At 38.8% G+C, this 15,493-nt stretch overlaps 1 protein-coding gene across 2 annotated transcripts; it reads left to right on the top strand.

Moving 5' to 3' along the window:
* Positions 1-1,663: 1,663 nt before the first annotated feature.
* Positions 1,664-13,955, top strand: ncapg2 (non-SMC condensin II complex, subunit G2). 2 transcript variants are annotated; one of them, XM_074622590.1, is made up of 27 exons: positions 1,664-1,741; positions 1,934-2,061; positions 3,305-3,484; positions 3,621-3,735; positions 3,833-3,990; positions 4,129-4,263; positions 4,371-4,465; positions 4,550-4,706; positions 4,805-4,897; positions 4,987-5,112; positions 5,293-5,469; positions 5,715-5,867; positions 6,399-6,621; positions 6,707-6,804; positions 7,535-7,705; positions 7,786-7,856; positions 7,937-8,090; positions 8,220-8,387; positions 8,538-8,654; positions 9,602-9,757; positions 11,001-11,100; positions 11,268-11,476; positions 12,456-12,590; positions 12,732-12,835; positions 12,967-13,067; positions 13,179-13,278; positions 13,386-13,955. In XM_074622590.1, exons 2-27 carry the CDS (start codon positions 1,984-1,986, stop codon positions 13,435-13,437), a joined length of 3,426 nt encoding a protein of 1,141 aa, XP_074478691.1. In that variant the 5' UTR covers positions 1,664-1,741; positions 1,934-1,983; the 3' UTR covers positions 13,438-13,955. The 2 variants fall into 2 exon arrangements, with proteins under 2 accessions (XP_074478691.1, XP_074478692.1); XM_074622591.1 differs by having other exon boundaries at positions 7,538-7,705.
* The last annotated feature ends 1,538 nt before the right edge of the window (positions 13,956-15,493 follow it).

Consider the following 15,493-nt stretch of genomic DNA (forward strand, 5'->3'; position numbering starts at 1 on the left):
TCTCGCTTGTTTTTTTTAAATTGGTTCTTCTGTTCGGCAACAAAGAATATGAATTATTTACTTATTATTATTATTTATTAATTTATTTATTAATTTATGTATTTATTTAATTATTATTATTGTTGTTATTATTATTATTATTATTATTATTATTATTATTATTATTATTATATTATATTACACATGATGCAGAATGGCCCATTTCAGAATAATGTATATTACATCATTGGATTGATTGTAATCATTGACAAATCCATGTACCTGTAGGTATTAAGCTAATGTTGCAGCTGGTTAAAGTGGAGCTAATATTAATTACTTCATATAGTGCCTTTATATATTGCTATATAGCTTCATCTATAATGATAGGGCGTACTGTATTTCACATTTTATTAATTTTGTATCAATATAAATCTCTGAAGTAACTAAATGTAGTGTAGTAAAAAGTACAATATTTCAATCTGAAATGTAGAAGTATAAAGTACAATCAAATTAAATTACTCAAGTAAAGTACCTAAAAATTTAACTTACTGTAAGTACAGTGCTTGGGTAAATTAGTTGCTTTTCACCACTGTATATCAATGTGTGTGCTGAAATGGCCTTGAGCAAAAACATTGAATTCTACCTTGCAGCTTAATTTCCCTTGAGGATTGGGGAGTAATCGATAAGGGTAATTTAATGTGGAATAAATAAAATCATGTGTGCAACGACACAGTGTTACTAAAGACCCATAAATCTAGTATCTTACAGCCTGTAAAATATATATGTATTCATTTGTCGCCATCAAGTGGCAGACTGTGTAATTGTCTGAAATATATTAATTATTTCTTTTTTTAAATATTTTTGAGAGTTACAAGTTCTTTTAACATGGTCATGGAGCATATACACTGTATATTTGTATTCTGGGGGTATCATTCCTATGCAGAGGGTAGTTTAGTTAGCAATACATTGCTTTGCTCCAGTGTTGGTACTCCTGTCTGTTTCTCCAAACTCCATCTACTGTAGGTAATACAATAAGTACCTCATACAACCTCACTTCAAAACAACCTGCCAACACCAAACATAACTTAATAAATAAATAAATAAATATCATTAAATGTAGCAAAAATATAAAAAAATAATTTAGCCATTAATTAATTCATAATTTAATCCTTTATCTATTTGTGTTTCTGTTTAATTTTCCCTTTTATTTATTTGTGTATTTATTTTTTATAAATATTTAAATGTACTTATTTATTTTTTATAAATATTTAAATGTACTTATTTATTTTTGCGTTTATTTTGTATTCATTTCTGGAAGTATTTATTTATTTACTGTATATTTGTATTCTGGGGGTATCGTTCCTATGCAGAGGGTAGTTTAGTTTATTTATTGACTAGACAGGGCTTTTTATATTTTAATTATTTATTGATTTATTGTGTTGACTTGGATGTGCTACTTATTTTGTACTGTAATTACCTTGTGCCTGTTCTACCTTTTTTTTTTTCTTTTCTTAAAGCTGACTCGGTGTAAACTGCTCAGAAATCCAATGTACAATGTAGGTGCAAATGGCAAATAAAAAATAAAAATCTTGAAAGTAGCAAAGAGAGCAGGATAAAAAAGACAACAATACGTCATGACGTCAGCGTCAAAGTTGACGCACAACGTCATGACGCAATTTATCCAAATTTTGCGCGGGTTTGCTGTTGTTATGGTGAGGCTGTCATCCGGCGTCTGTCTGCTCACAAAAGTTCATATAAAAAGGTAAATAACGAAGCTATTGGTTAATATTTTTATACTTTAATGATTATAACTCATAATACTGTAAGTACGAACAGATAGAGTAGCGTTAACGTAACGTAAATAACACTTTTAACGCTCACGGGTTGCCAGGTTTGTTTTGATCTTGTTACAGTTAACGTTAGTTTAGATAAACTAACACGTTGTTCTTTGCAGGTTTACTGGGAGTCTTCACGTCGCTTCACGTCGCTGGGAAAACCGAGAATATGTCCAAACGAAAGGCGTTTTTAGAGGCTGTCTGTAAGGAAAATGTGGAGGACTTCCTTCACTTTATCCAACTTCATGTGAGTAACTTACTGTACAGTAAATATGAGCTTCAGAGCCATCAGAAGTGTCCCGGATGTGTCTCAGGTTAACTTGTATAGTAAGAACTCTTGCATTAAAACTTACTAATACTAGAGAAATTAAACTAAACTACAGCCTCCAAAAATGACCATTGAGTTGAATTTATACCTTTAAAACATGTTTTTATGCATGGAAAACCACGCAGGACATAATAATGCACACAGAGCACTTTCATAGACTAAGCTACTGGAGTTACCCTGCACTATATTCATTTTTAACAGTCTCTTCTGCACTATATTCATTTTTAACAGTCTCTTCTGCACTATATTCATTTTTAACAGTCTCTTCTGCACTATATTCACTTTTAACAGTCTCTTCTGCACTATATTCATTTTTAACAGTCTCTTCTGCACTATATTCATTTTTAACAGTCTCTTCTGCACTATATTCATGTTTAACAGTCTCTTCTGCACTATATTCACTTTTTAAATAGTCGTGTATCACAGTTGTTACCCTGCACTATATTCAGTTTTAACAGTTTTCTTCATCTCCTTGTATTTTTATATCTGGTGTATTTTTTTGTACTAACTTTTTTACTGCCTTTTTACTAACATGTTTTGCACTATGGCACTGTGATGCTGGAAACTTGAATTTCCCTCGGGATCAATAAAGTTACTATCTATCTACAACTGGCAACTAAATGCAGGGCAGTTTTACATGTTGTGATTAAAAATGACCAATTGTGAACTGCAGTTAGCAGCTGTGAACTGAAGTACAGGTAACTTTACAATTTGGGAAGTCTATATAATTTGGGAATATTATGTGGGAAATTAGTCTTAAATTGCATTACGTCTGACAGTTTCTGCAAATCACATTTTTCAGGTCTTTGTTTAATGAATTGTTTAATTGCTTAATTTTGTCTTAATTTAATTATTAAATGTCAAAATAGGACATACGTTACCGAAACCCAAAGCTAAGTGTTTAGTAAATTACTGACAACAACCCAAAAAACAAAGAATTCAATGAAGCACAGAAATGCTAGCAAGTATGTACATTTGTAAGCAAAAGTTTGGTATTTTATTTTTAACTGGTTATCAAAAGTGGAACAAATTTGTTTTCTATATGTCATCTACTACTGGGAATGAAACGTCCTATTATAGTCACAAATTTAAAGTGTTTTTGCAGCGGTCAGCGTGTCTATCTAGTATGTCTCAAATCGTTTCTGTCTGTGTCGCTGCGCAGAAGGACAAAGCGGAGCCTTTCGATGTGGAGGAGGTGGTGCAGGAGATGCCCAGAGACCAGAGACAAACTCTGTGGGGAAAACTGTCTTCACTCCTTCAGGATGTCCTGCAGGAGTTACCTCCAGAGCGCTGGGAGGAGGGCACGGAGGAGGGCATGGAAGTGGAGTCAGCTGCGGATCCTGTGAGTTTATGTACAGCTGTGACATAAACTTTGATGGCTTTACAATTTGATATTCTGTTGTTGTTTAGATTTGTTTTTAACTAAGAAACTGATACATATTTTGTTAACACATATCTACTTTTATTTATTCCTTCAGAAACATGTCATGGCTGTTGTGGATGGCGTGACACTAGTGGCTGCTGTGTCCTTAAAGGTCCTTGAAGACGGTGACACCTACAGCGCCCTTCTGGAAGTTGCCCACAGGCTTCACGGTCAGTGTCCTTGACGATTTCCCTCTCTGCTAAATTGATGTGTCTTTAGGTAGATGGTTATTTGAACTTCATGATGATGTTTGTGTCTTTCCCTCAGATGTTCTTGTGTCGCTGCCCGTCTCGGAGGTACCTCTTCATCACCACATCCACACACTGTGCGAGGCCTGGTGGAAGAAAGGGCTGAAGGAGAAAGAACAGTTTGGTCGCACCGCTTTCCTCATCTCTCTGCAGAAGAGCTTAATTTTGAAGAAACCAGTCAGTATATGTCCTCAGTTATACGTCAGATGAATCAATATTGGGCCTCTTGCTGTATCATCATTAAGCTCTATTTTCAGTTCTTGTAGTTTTGTTGCATTGTTTTGAATAACTTAAATGCTTTATCTGTGTTGACAGGGTGTTGAGATCCAAAGAGTCTGGAGTCTCCATGATGTGCTTTTGAGTCTGGACTACACATCCGAAGACAGCAAGCAGATAATCGACTTGTTGCTTCAGTGCTTCCTGTTTCCTAATTACATTAGAAGCGATGACGTGAGTACAGCGATATTTAGACGCTGTTTGAGTCTCTGTTTCATTTCTTATTATTGTGGTTTTGTCTTTGAGCTGTCAGCCTGATGATGATATGTATGTTGTCGCAGGGAAAGCGATTCCTGGTGTTTCTTTTCAGCTGGAACGTCGACTTCATCTGGGTTATTCACGGCACCATCAAAAACCAGCTGGAGTTTTATAACAAGTGAGATGCTTACTTTATTCTGTTTTAGAAACTAGTCAATTTTATCTTCATTATTATTATTTACTACTAAATTGTTCTATGCAGGACCATAACCACTCAAATTCCGGAGATCTATTTCCGAGCATGGAAGAAGGCTAGCGGGGATTTCCTGGAGAAGATTGAGAGCTCATGCATTCAGGATTTTATGCAGAATGCAATCTTCCTTCCTAGAGCGTCTCCTGTCCATACCAAAGTCCGACAGGTAGAGTTATTAGCTACCTAAAATATTTTTTTCCCCAGTCTTTTTGGTCATGCATACAGCATACTGTGTGTATTTAATCTCCTTGCTCTTACATGCAGATCGTGAGCTATTTCCACTCAAGGAAGGGCTGTAACAAGGTGGACAAGATGCTCTGTAATCTCTACAAGCCCATTCTCTGGAAAGCTTTAAGTGTATGGATACAGATTTCTAACGGCATTCATTAATCGTTTTTTATTTTTATTTTATTTGAGTCTAATGTGTTTCTGTTTGATTTCCTCAGGTTCCAAACTTTGAGGTGCGTGCAAATGCCACTTTGCTTTTCACTGAGGCCTTCCCAGTCCACGACCCGGAGCAGAACAACAAGAATACAGATGAGGCTATTCAAAAGCAGCTGGACACCGCGATGGTGAGAGCCTATTTCATATTTTTTAATTCAGTATTTCATTTCTGGTGCTGTAAATCCACAACACACAGACACAGATCTTAAACGGAAGCAAAACATAATCCAAATCATTGTTGCACCTTTTTGATAATCTGAACATGAACCTCGTTGCCAACACTACAACCACCTGTCTCTCATCCTCAGGGCCTTCTTGATGACCCTCACCCCACCGTGCGCTCCAATGCGACCCTGGGAGTCTGTAAGATCCTGGCCAAGTGCTGGGAGCTCCTCCCTCCTACAATCATCACAGACTTCCTGAAGAAGCTGATGGAGCTGGCGGCTGACATCAGCTCCCCTGATGTCCGCTGCTCAGTCTTCAAGGTAGGAAATGCCGTTTCTCTCTGTTCTGATGTATATTGTCCTGTAAAATGTCGACAAATCTTATCCAGGATGTTTAACAAACTGGCAGTATTAAGTGAAGTTATATTAGAAATTACAGTAATTAGGCATTCTTGTCCAGCGATTTTGTGATGCCAAATTGTAAGCCTTATTGTCACTGCAGACAGAATTGGCAGACAGTAGACCGGATATCTAATGACTTGTGGTTTGTGTAATGTCTTCCCTAGTGTCTGACTATTGTCTTGGACAACGGCCTCAGCCATCCAATATTGGAAAAACTCCTGCCCACTCTCAAATACAGCTTTCATGACAACTCGGAGAAAGTCCGCGTAGCTTTCCTGGACATGCTCATCAAGGTCAAGGCAGTGCGTGCTGCCAAGGTACCGTATGTGTTTCTTAATAGGGCTGGTTTTGTCTTGTGTGATTATCACAGTTTTTCAAAAGTGTTTCTCTTGCCTTATTTAAATTATAGAGCCATTTAAAGTACTCAACGATCTGGCTTAAGACTTAATAGGCAATTTAATGAGTTGTTTTCCTAATTAAACTAAATTAAATGAACTGTACAAAAAACAACGAATAACAGAAAATACAAAAAATACATTGCAAACTCCCCATGTTGAGAGTAAATAAAGCCCATTCAAACAAAAAATGCACAATCTGTCTCTAAAATACACATAGTAGCTTGACGGATGTAAAATAAACTTTTATGTTCAAATCCAACAAGGAAGTTCACACCAAATAATTGGCAAGTAGCTTAAGTCATAAATTTCTAATACTGAAGACATATTTAAGTGTTTGGTACAGATCCAGATGTTGTTCAGCCAAACTGCATTGGGACACAATCCACTTACAAGATGTACTGTAAGTCAATGCCAAGTGTAAAAAGAGGTTTCTTGTGTACCGTTCTCCAGTTCTGGGACGTGTGCAACATGGACCACCTGCTGGCCCGTCTGGCCATCGACTCCCACTCGGTTTCTAAACGCATTGTGGATCTGCTCTTCAAGTCCTTCTTCCCCGTCAACGAGTCGGACACGGAGTGGTGCTGTCGCTGCATCACCCTCATCCAGATGAACCCCATGGCTGCCAGGAAGTTCTACCAGCACGCCCACAAACACACAGCCCCCACTAACATAAGTAAGTGCTGCCTGTGCATGGCAGAAAGCCAAAAATGAAGTTGCATTTGTGGTACGCTCATCCATTCTTTTGTCTTCTCTTCCAGTAAAGCTGATGTTGGCCATTCGCCGTGTTTTGAACAGCTGTGTCCATACCGAATGCGACCTGTCCGAGATTAATGACAGCAACAAGGAGAACAGCGCAGTAAGACAGAGACATTTACGCTAACAGAGTTGACAAAAAAAAAAAGATAATTGACTTTATCTCCACAAACTAAACTTTGAGAAATATGTTGAGTCTATAAAATGTCAAAAATAATGAAAAAAGTGCCAATCACAATATTTCCAAGCCCAAGGCAACATCTCCAAATTGCTTTGTTCTGTCAAACCAACAGTCTCAAATCCAAAGATTTTCAATTTATAATCATATACGGTATGTCCTCAGGTGTCTTGTTTTGTCCACAGCTCAAAGATGTTTGGTTTACTGTCAGAGGAGGATTAAAGAAACCAGAAAATATTCACATTTAAGAAGCTGGAAACAAAGAATTTAGTCTTTTTAATAAAAGAAATATCTTAAAAAATTGCTCAAACTGATCAACTGCTCAATTGTCAAAATAGTGGGTGATTGATTTGATAGCAACTAATCAATTAATCGTTGCAGCTCTAATTATGTTCATCATTTTGTTCATCATTATCATGTTCATTACTTTCATGTTATGTTGGTGTGGTTTGGGATGGGATGGAGGGAGAGCCTTTATGTGTATGTCCTTGTTGATGTCATGTCACAGAAGTCATTGAAGAGGTAATTGTTAATTTAGTTGTCAATCTAAACCTTTATTGTCTCTAAACCTTAATCGGATAAGATGGAAAAGTATGTTGATACACGAGTTGAAATTGTGTTTACTGTGTGTCTGAGTTCATGAGTTTGATCCCAGCAGGCTGAACCACTGCTGGGGAAAGACAAGGCTGTCGTGTCCAGTCTGCTGGAGATCGTTGTCATCCTGTGGAGAAGTGTCGAGAAGGCCCTGAGGCAAAATGAAGAGGCCCAGAAGTACACTTTTGCCAAGTTTGGAAACGTCATGTCCAAGTATTTCCAGGCCTTTGAGGTACTTCAATCTCCATGTTTGTATTTTTACTTTTTCTTCCATGAACAAGTATTATTGTAAAACTTTATTTGTTTCTCCAGGATGAGCGATGTACCGTTGCTCTCATACAACTGGCCTCGTTTATGCCTCCTGCTGCAGTTCCAACATTCAGGTAAGCTGTAACCCGTCTCCTCGTCTCTCTGCTTCCATCTCATTCGTCTTTTCTGTCTAACCCGTCTCTCTCGTTCCCAGCTGCGGCGTCCTGTCCAGACTGAGGAGGATGGACTCAGGAGCAGCGCCAGCACAGTACGGCCAGCTGTTAGACTGCCTGTGCAGCTGGGGCCAGGCTGCTGACATCCTGGAACTCGTCACTGACTGGCTCACCGAGGCTCTGCCTAAGCAAGGGGTCAGTCAATACAGCACCAAAGGGCTGAAATGATTCTACTGTTGGGTTTCTCTATGAAAAGTAAGAGGTTAAATCCAAACACACGTCCCTTGATTCTCTTTGTAAAAGTCATCATCTATTTAACTTCAGGACAACCCCAAACGAAAGGTGCGTATCCAGGAGACGGTGGAGGCCAAACCAGACCTGGCTCTGGCTTACCTGGAGTACCTGTTCAACCACACTTCATCACGGGAGAAAGTCCTGGCTCTCGGTCAGAGACCTCTGAAGCAGCTCCACATAGTTCTAGGAAACTGGACGGTATTTAGGATACTATTCATTTCATTTCATTTCCCTGTTTGAATACATTTATCTTCAGCATTTATACATAGATTAGATAAATGTATTTTATATCTTTCCCCTATGAGAAGCACTTTTCCTCTGACATCCGTGTGATGTTTGTCCCAACAGTCGGTGCTGTACACTCACCTCAGCTCCACCACAGAAGATCCTAAAAGTCCCAGTGTGGAGACCGCGATGAAAGTCTTCAGGCACCACGGTCGCCTCGGTGCACATCTGCAACATAGTGTGAGTTTCTCTTTTTTCTCACATTACTTCTCATCCCATTTTTTACTTTTATTCATGCAGTGGCCACACTTGCTCACTCCAACAACACTTTGTTTTGCATTCATACAGTTCCAGGATGTTTAGTGCAGTTGCTTTCTTTGCAATCGGGCACTCCACTAGAACAGTTAGGGACTGAGTTCTTGCTTGATAGTAAGTTAGAGCAGACACGATAAGTCAATCGACACGAAACAACTTTTATTTTGATTTGATTGATTAATCTCATTAATTTTTCAAGTAAAAATAGTGAAACAATTCTACACAGTCACAGGTTGCTGCTTCTCTTTGTCATATATAATAGAAAACTGAATACCTTTTTTGATTTTGGACTTTTGGACAGACAAAACCAAGGTTATAATGGATTTGAATTTGGTTTTTATTTTATTTTAGTTTTGACTTTTTAATTTCATTTTAGTTTAGAAAGGTTTAGTTTGTTTTTGTTAGGGCCAGCTATAATGTCTCAAAAGTATGTTGCTACATATACATACAAAATACATGGTTGTATTCATTTTCAGTTTACTACAATATTTTTCACTGTTTAGTTTAGTTTTAGTTTCAGTTTTAGTTTACAATAATAACCCTTGTCAAAACAAGACATCTGAAGACATGACTTTGAACCCTGAAATGTTGTGATTCAGTCATTTGACATTTCATAGACCAAATGATTAATCGAATAATCTATAATGAAAGTAATCATTAGTTGATGCCCTACAGGAGCTGTTGAGGCAGGGAACAGAGCTAATCATTTTTCTTGCCCACATTTTTCCAGGTGACTCAGTTTTGTGACTTTCTGGTTCCAAGCCTCAGTGGTGTAGTTTGTTATTCTGTGTCCAGATATATATTTTTCCTTTCCTAAACTACGAAAACAAGTCAAAAAGTAAAGAAAATGAAACCCTTTGCTTCTTTCCCAGTCCTCAGAGGGTCGAGACTACCTGCTGTCTCTGGAGCATGTGGCAGCGTGGGTAGCTGAGAGGGTTTTGCCCTTCCTGAAACGCACCAGCGATGATGAGGAGGAGGAGGAGGCGGCATTGGAGAAGTCACAGCCACTGGCTGCACAGATAACTGAGGTGAGCTCTTCTATTACTAAACATATAGCTAAATGCCAACTAACATGTTTCCAGTAGAGGACTCTAGACTGGGAAATATCCACTCAGGATGAATTGAGCCCAAACAAATATGTGTTTCATATTCCAAGCATCTATTCAGCCTTGCCCGACTATAAGTAGTGAAGCTAAAATGACTTGCTGAATATGCAGCGCTGCAGTTATCACCAGCGTTTTAATTTGGGCAAATAGGGAAAATGTGTGTGGTCTCCATTAAGGGAGATGGGATGGGACACTTTTCTCCAGTGCTGCACAAATGTGTGATTTAGCCATGCAAGGTGGGTACATTTTCATAACAGAATATTACAGCTGACATGAAAATGTGTTTTATTTTGTGATGAAGTAAATTATTTCTTGATTATATCTTTCACCACAAAATTAGACCAACCTCAAATAAATACCCAAGAGCTCTCAGTAGAAGACATTTCTGTGATACTTGTTGATACCGAACATAATCATGCAGCTACTACGAGGTCTGTGAGGTCTTTCCACGATGGATGTGGATGATATGGATGGATGGTTGGGTGGTTGCGTTGAGTGCCATACTGGAGTGCATCTGTATCTCCCTCATAATATTTTTTGCAGTACGATCATTGATGTGAATTGTAAAGTCAGTCCGTGCAAGATGATTTCTCTGCAGGCAAATGCAGACTCCTTGCAAATTAAATCTCCTTGTTCATGAGTTGCCAGTCATTTTCCCTCTAATAAGCCTGTACCTCGAGTGTAGATGTTGTTATCCAGAACATTAAGTTTTGAGGAGCCTGTTTGCCTCCTGCTTCCAGGACTTTCAGTTCTGCTCGGTAAATTTAGACTCCTCATAGATTGTTCTGCTCCGGTCCACACACACACACACACACACACACACACACACACACACTCGTGTACATGCCTCCTCCTGCTCACACTGCCACACTGAAATGGGCTTATTTCCTTTATTTGTGCCGTTATTCTCCAGCCTGTCACCACATGACTGCTGCGATCAGATATTGAAAATAACCCTGTTTCAGTGCCCTTCTTATTAATGCAGTGGCGGGGGATCGCAGGCTGCTTCTCCAGGCCGCCTGCTACCAGTGGAAATGAACATAGCTCCCCTAAGACTCTGTGTCGGCTCTATTTGTTGTTGATTTTAATAAGTGTTCTTTTTTGTGGCGTGTGAAACGTTTTTCTCCTTCATCGTGATGATGATGATGATGATGCGTTTTACCAGAGTTTCCTGACAGTGTGCCGAGACGTTTTACTTGTGGGTTTGGGCGACGAGACGTTCAAGGGTCAAATCCTGCACTTGTGCTCGCTCACCCTCCTCTCAGGTGAGTGTTTCAAATATCTCTTTTTTTGTTAACAATACAGCAACGGTACTGGTACATTTATAACATGTAGCTAGAGTTTATTTCACTTACTGCAGTCCTGTTGCATCATGTCTCTTTACCTGAACTGACATCTGAACAGACGATGTATTTTCCTTTTGTGTTTGCAGAGGCAGGCTACCTGTGTATTCCTGCAGTGCTGCTGATTTTGAAGGAGGTGGCAGACAGCCATGTGCCCGAGGACAACAACAACAATCGGGCTCAGGAAAATGAGGAAGATGCAACCACTGTTGTTCTGGGTGTGGTGGCCAACATCTTCCAGAAGATTATAGAGCTCTTGGCTCGCCGTCTTAGGAAGGAACCAGAGGAGGGAAAACAGGTATGCAGACATTTTAACCCTCGGCGTGCTGATTTATTTCTTTTATTTAGTGTGTTGCCACCTTTTTGTTCAATATAAACTGCACTTTCTCACTAAAAGGAATACTTCACCCACAAAAATGTCCATTTATGTATCATTCACTCGCCGCATGTTACCTTGAATTCTTGAAGAAAATGTTTTTCTCGAATGCCTCCATTGCGAACGGAGAATCTGAAAACGGAGTAAATCCTTGATGAATTGAAGTAAATGGGGGCCGCGTTTAACAATAACAATACTATATCAAAATATCTATCAAGTTTACAAACGCTCACACAGCTCATGCAGTATAATCCAAGTCTCATTTATCCAGTCGTGAGCTCAGTTTTTACCAAACACATGCATTTTTGCCAAAATCGTAGTTTTTGCATGAGATTGTAGTGGAGGAAGTGAATGCATGCGTTTGGGAAGTAGTGAGCATACAACTTAGAGCTGCAACGATTAATCGATTAGTTGTCAACTATTAAATTAATTGCTAACTATTTTGATAATCGATTAATTGGTTTGAGTCATTTTTTGAGGGGAAAAAAAAACTAATCGATTAACGGAGAAAATAATCAACAGATTAATCAACAATGAAAATAATCGTTAAATACGACTAGACAAAAGAGGCTCGGATTATACTGCACGAGGTGTGTGAGAGTTTGTAAACAGATGTTTTGATAATTAAGATTCAAGGTAACATGCGGTGAGTAATTGATATACAAATGGTAATTTTATGGGTGATGTATTTCTTTAACCTCCACACCGGCTGTTTTCTCACTCAATACAAAAGGAACATGTTTGGTTTATTCTTGTAAAACTGCATCTATAACAACCTTTTATAAACACACTATCAAACTTTGCAGAGGTATTTAGTTGCTTTCATTATTCCAGCACTGTACCATAAGACTTTTTTATTCTTATATTCCTTGTGTTAACAATCTCTCCATCTCTGACGTAGCTGTGCCAGTCAGCGGTTCCCGGCCTGACAGACTTCCTCCAGGTGGCGCAGACCTGGGACAAAGCTCCTCTCTGCGGGGTCTTCTCTACTCTCTTTGCTGTCATCGTCGTGGAGAAGAGACATTTGCTTCAGAAGGTGTGACCTACCCACCAGAGCATTTATCTTTTACCAATATCGCACACGTCGTGGGCGTGATGAGCAACTTGACCGATTATGTTCTTGAGCAGTTCAATTAAGGGAATGATGAACGCTGCTGTTGTGCTGTTATTTTTAAAGATTACCCATCCTGAAGAGGTGATCACCCCAGAGACAGTGGAGGACATGCCTCCTCTGTCCAGCATCCTGCTGTCTGTCGTCCTCAAATTACCCTCTCTTACCAGGTAAACATCCTCCGTCCACTTTCTCTTAAGCCTGTCGATCTTTTCTGTTCTTTTAGAGATGTTAACCTGCTTGTTCTGTTAACTAAATATACAGTTTAACAGCCTTATTTGTTCTTGAATGTTTCTTTCAGGGCCTTTTTGACAGAAGTCAGCTCGTCTGTGGACTCTGAGGCCATCAGCAGTCTGAACGAACTGGCTGCCATCCTGCACATCTTGGCGGTCGTCAGACACAGTGAGTTTACGTGATCAGAATTTAGATTATAAAATGTAGTTAAACAAAAGCTGATTTTTATCTTTCTGCTAGTAAAGATAAATCACAGTTTGTTATATGTGACACTTTTAGCGGGGCAGTCTAAAGCAGGTCTGAAGAGCGCTGCCACATCTGTCCAGCTGCAGCTTCACAAACATGCAGTCACATCTGTAGACGCCGGAGACATCCAGAGGTAGGTGGAAGGAAATAAGATGTTTTCTTTGGATAAATCAAATGGTTGATTTCTGATATATGAGCTGTAACGACTAACCTTTTTTTTATCCCTTCCTCCTGCCACAGGGTTATTTATGAATCTTCTGTGAAGACCTTGAATGAAATTCTGGATTTATGAGTTATTTGACACTTAATATCTGCTTCACATTTATATTCTGTGAAGCTAAGGAGAGCCGTATAATATCTGCCTCGCTGTTAGCATTTCAGACTTTCAGTTTCTGGCAGACTAAAAATGACACAATTAAATATTTCAACTTCACCGACCAGGCTTTTTTTAAAAATATGGTTTGGATTGAAATCTAAAGCCGAGGACAAGTGCCTGTCTGTTACCATGTTTCTCCAGATTGGCTCTCTATTTATTTCTTGATGGCACACATTGCTCACATGTTGTCTCTCAGGCTTTGTGCATTGATAATGCTGAGAAGTATTGATGGAGTACTCCACACTGCAGACATACGGTTGCTTAGATTGAGTGGTATTTGTCTTTAGAGCTTTCTCTCCGCAGCTCTGCGCTTCACTTTTTTAATATGAAATGCATATATTTTTTCATGTTTCACTATCTGTGTTTGTGTATCTGTCGCTCTGTCAGCTGTTGTGTACTTCTAATAAGAATAAAACAAACTGTATCAATCAACCTGAACTTGATGGCTATTTCTTTCTCAGACTGTGCGGAGGTTTGCCAAGTAATAACTCTGAACAAACAATCTATAAATCATCCTCTCTTTATTCTTAAAGGGGAATGGCACCCGTTTTATGAATGCACATACTGTTTTGTGTTTCTGGGGTGCACAAATTCAAAGGTTTTATCGGATTTCTAGCTTCAGGAAAGAAAATGTCTGTTCTGGAGCACATCAATTACATCGGTGTTATTCATTCCTCTTTGAAATATATATTTTAGATGTATTGCTAGTCTCCTTGAAAGGCTACATGTACTACATTTGATTAGTTGATAATGTTATATACTGTGCTGGAAAGTAACTAAGTACACTTACTCAAAAGGACATTTTTGAGGTACTTGTACTAGATTAATTTCAGAGGAAAATATTGTACTTTTACTCCACTAAATGTATCTGTCAGCTATTGTTACCAGTTATTTGCAGATGAATATTTTAAAAGCAGTTTATAGAAAATGTAGCATTGTCACAGATTAAACTATAGCCTACAGTATATAGGCTAAGAGGTAAACATTAATTGTGATACTTTAAGTACATTTATCTAATCCTGTATTTTTACTCAGGTAAGATGTTGAATACAGAACTTTAACTTGTAGTCGAAAATATTTACATTGCAGTATTGCTACTTTAATATATAAGTAAATGATCGGTATACTTCTCCGCCACTGGTAATATGTTGTAGTCCTTCATATTCAAGGCATAGTCTTGGACGCACTTGTATTCTGAAATCACTAGAAGAGGTTTAAACTAAACGCTGTAGTCAGGAAGACCCAGCAGAGACTGTACGCTCTGAGGCGACTCAAGACTTTCAGACTGAAACCATAAATCCTCAGGGACTTCTACCATAGAGAGCCTCCAGACAGGCTGCTTCACCACATGGTAGGGTAGCTGCACCAACGTGGACCGTAACGCCCTGGAAAGGGTGGTGCGCTCGGCCCAACACATCACCGGGTGCGAGCTGCCCGGCCTGCAGGAGCTTTACACCCAGCGGTGCCTCTGGAAGTCCCTGAGGGTCATTAAGGACACGACACACCCCCACAACGGCCTGTTCTCCCTCCTGCCCTCTGGTAGAAGATACAGGACCCCCAGGACTCACACCAGCAGACTGAGACCTGAAAAATATTGATATTCGATACCATTTTCTATAAATTGACACAACATTAAAGGCATCAAATTTTAGATTTTTATTAAAAAATAGAGGCGTGTGTCAACTCGCTGTGGAAAATATAGTATTGGAATAGTTTCAAATATTCAGAATCTATCGTTACTTTGATGTTTTTGTCAACACTACTTTGTGTATGTCAAGGTAGGCTACTGGCTTGGCTGCAAAAATCACTACAATAATAGAAACAAATAAAAATAAATCACCACTAAAGGACTTTAAAACATGTAGTTTTATTTAGATTTTTAGTGACATGTTTTATATATATTTCTATAGCTTCCCTATAATGTCATTTTTGCTGTTGTGTGTTTCTCATAAATCTAAATTTGGAACAGTAC

The sequence above is a fragment of the Sebastes fasciatus genome, chromosome 21 (assembly GCF_043250625.1).
Source record: "Sebastes fasciatus isolate fSebFas1 chromosome 21, fSebFas1.pri, whole genome shotgun sequence".
Lineage (NCBI taxonomy): Eukaryota > Metazoa > Chordata > Actinopteri > Perciformes > Sebastidae > Sebastes > Sebastes fasciatus.

Coding starts and splice junctions, on each gene's coding strand:
- ncapg2 (XM_074622590.1), top strand. CDS start 1,984: ATGTCCAAACGAAAGGCGTTTTTAGAGGCTGTCTGTAAGGAAAATGTG. Junction 4,898..4,986: donor TTCTCTGGAAAGCTTTAAGT/GTATGGATACAG, acceptor TGATTTCCTCAG/GTTCCAAACTTTGAGGTGCG. Junction 13,279..13,385: donor GACGCCGGAGACATCCAGAG/GTAGGTGGAAGG, acceptor CTCCTGCCACAG/GGTTATTTATGAATCTTCTG.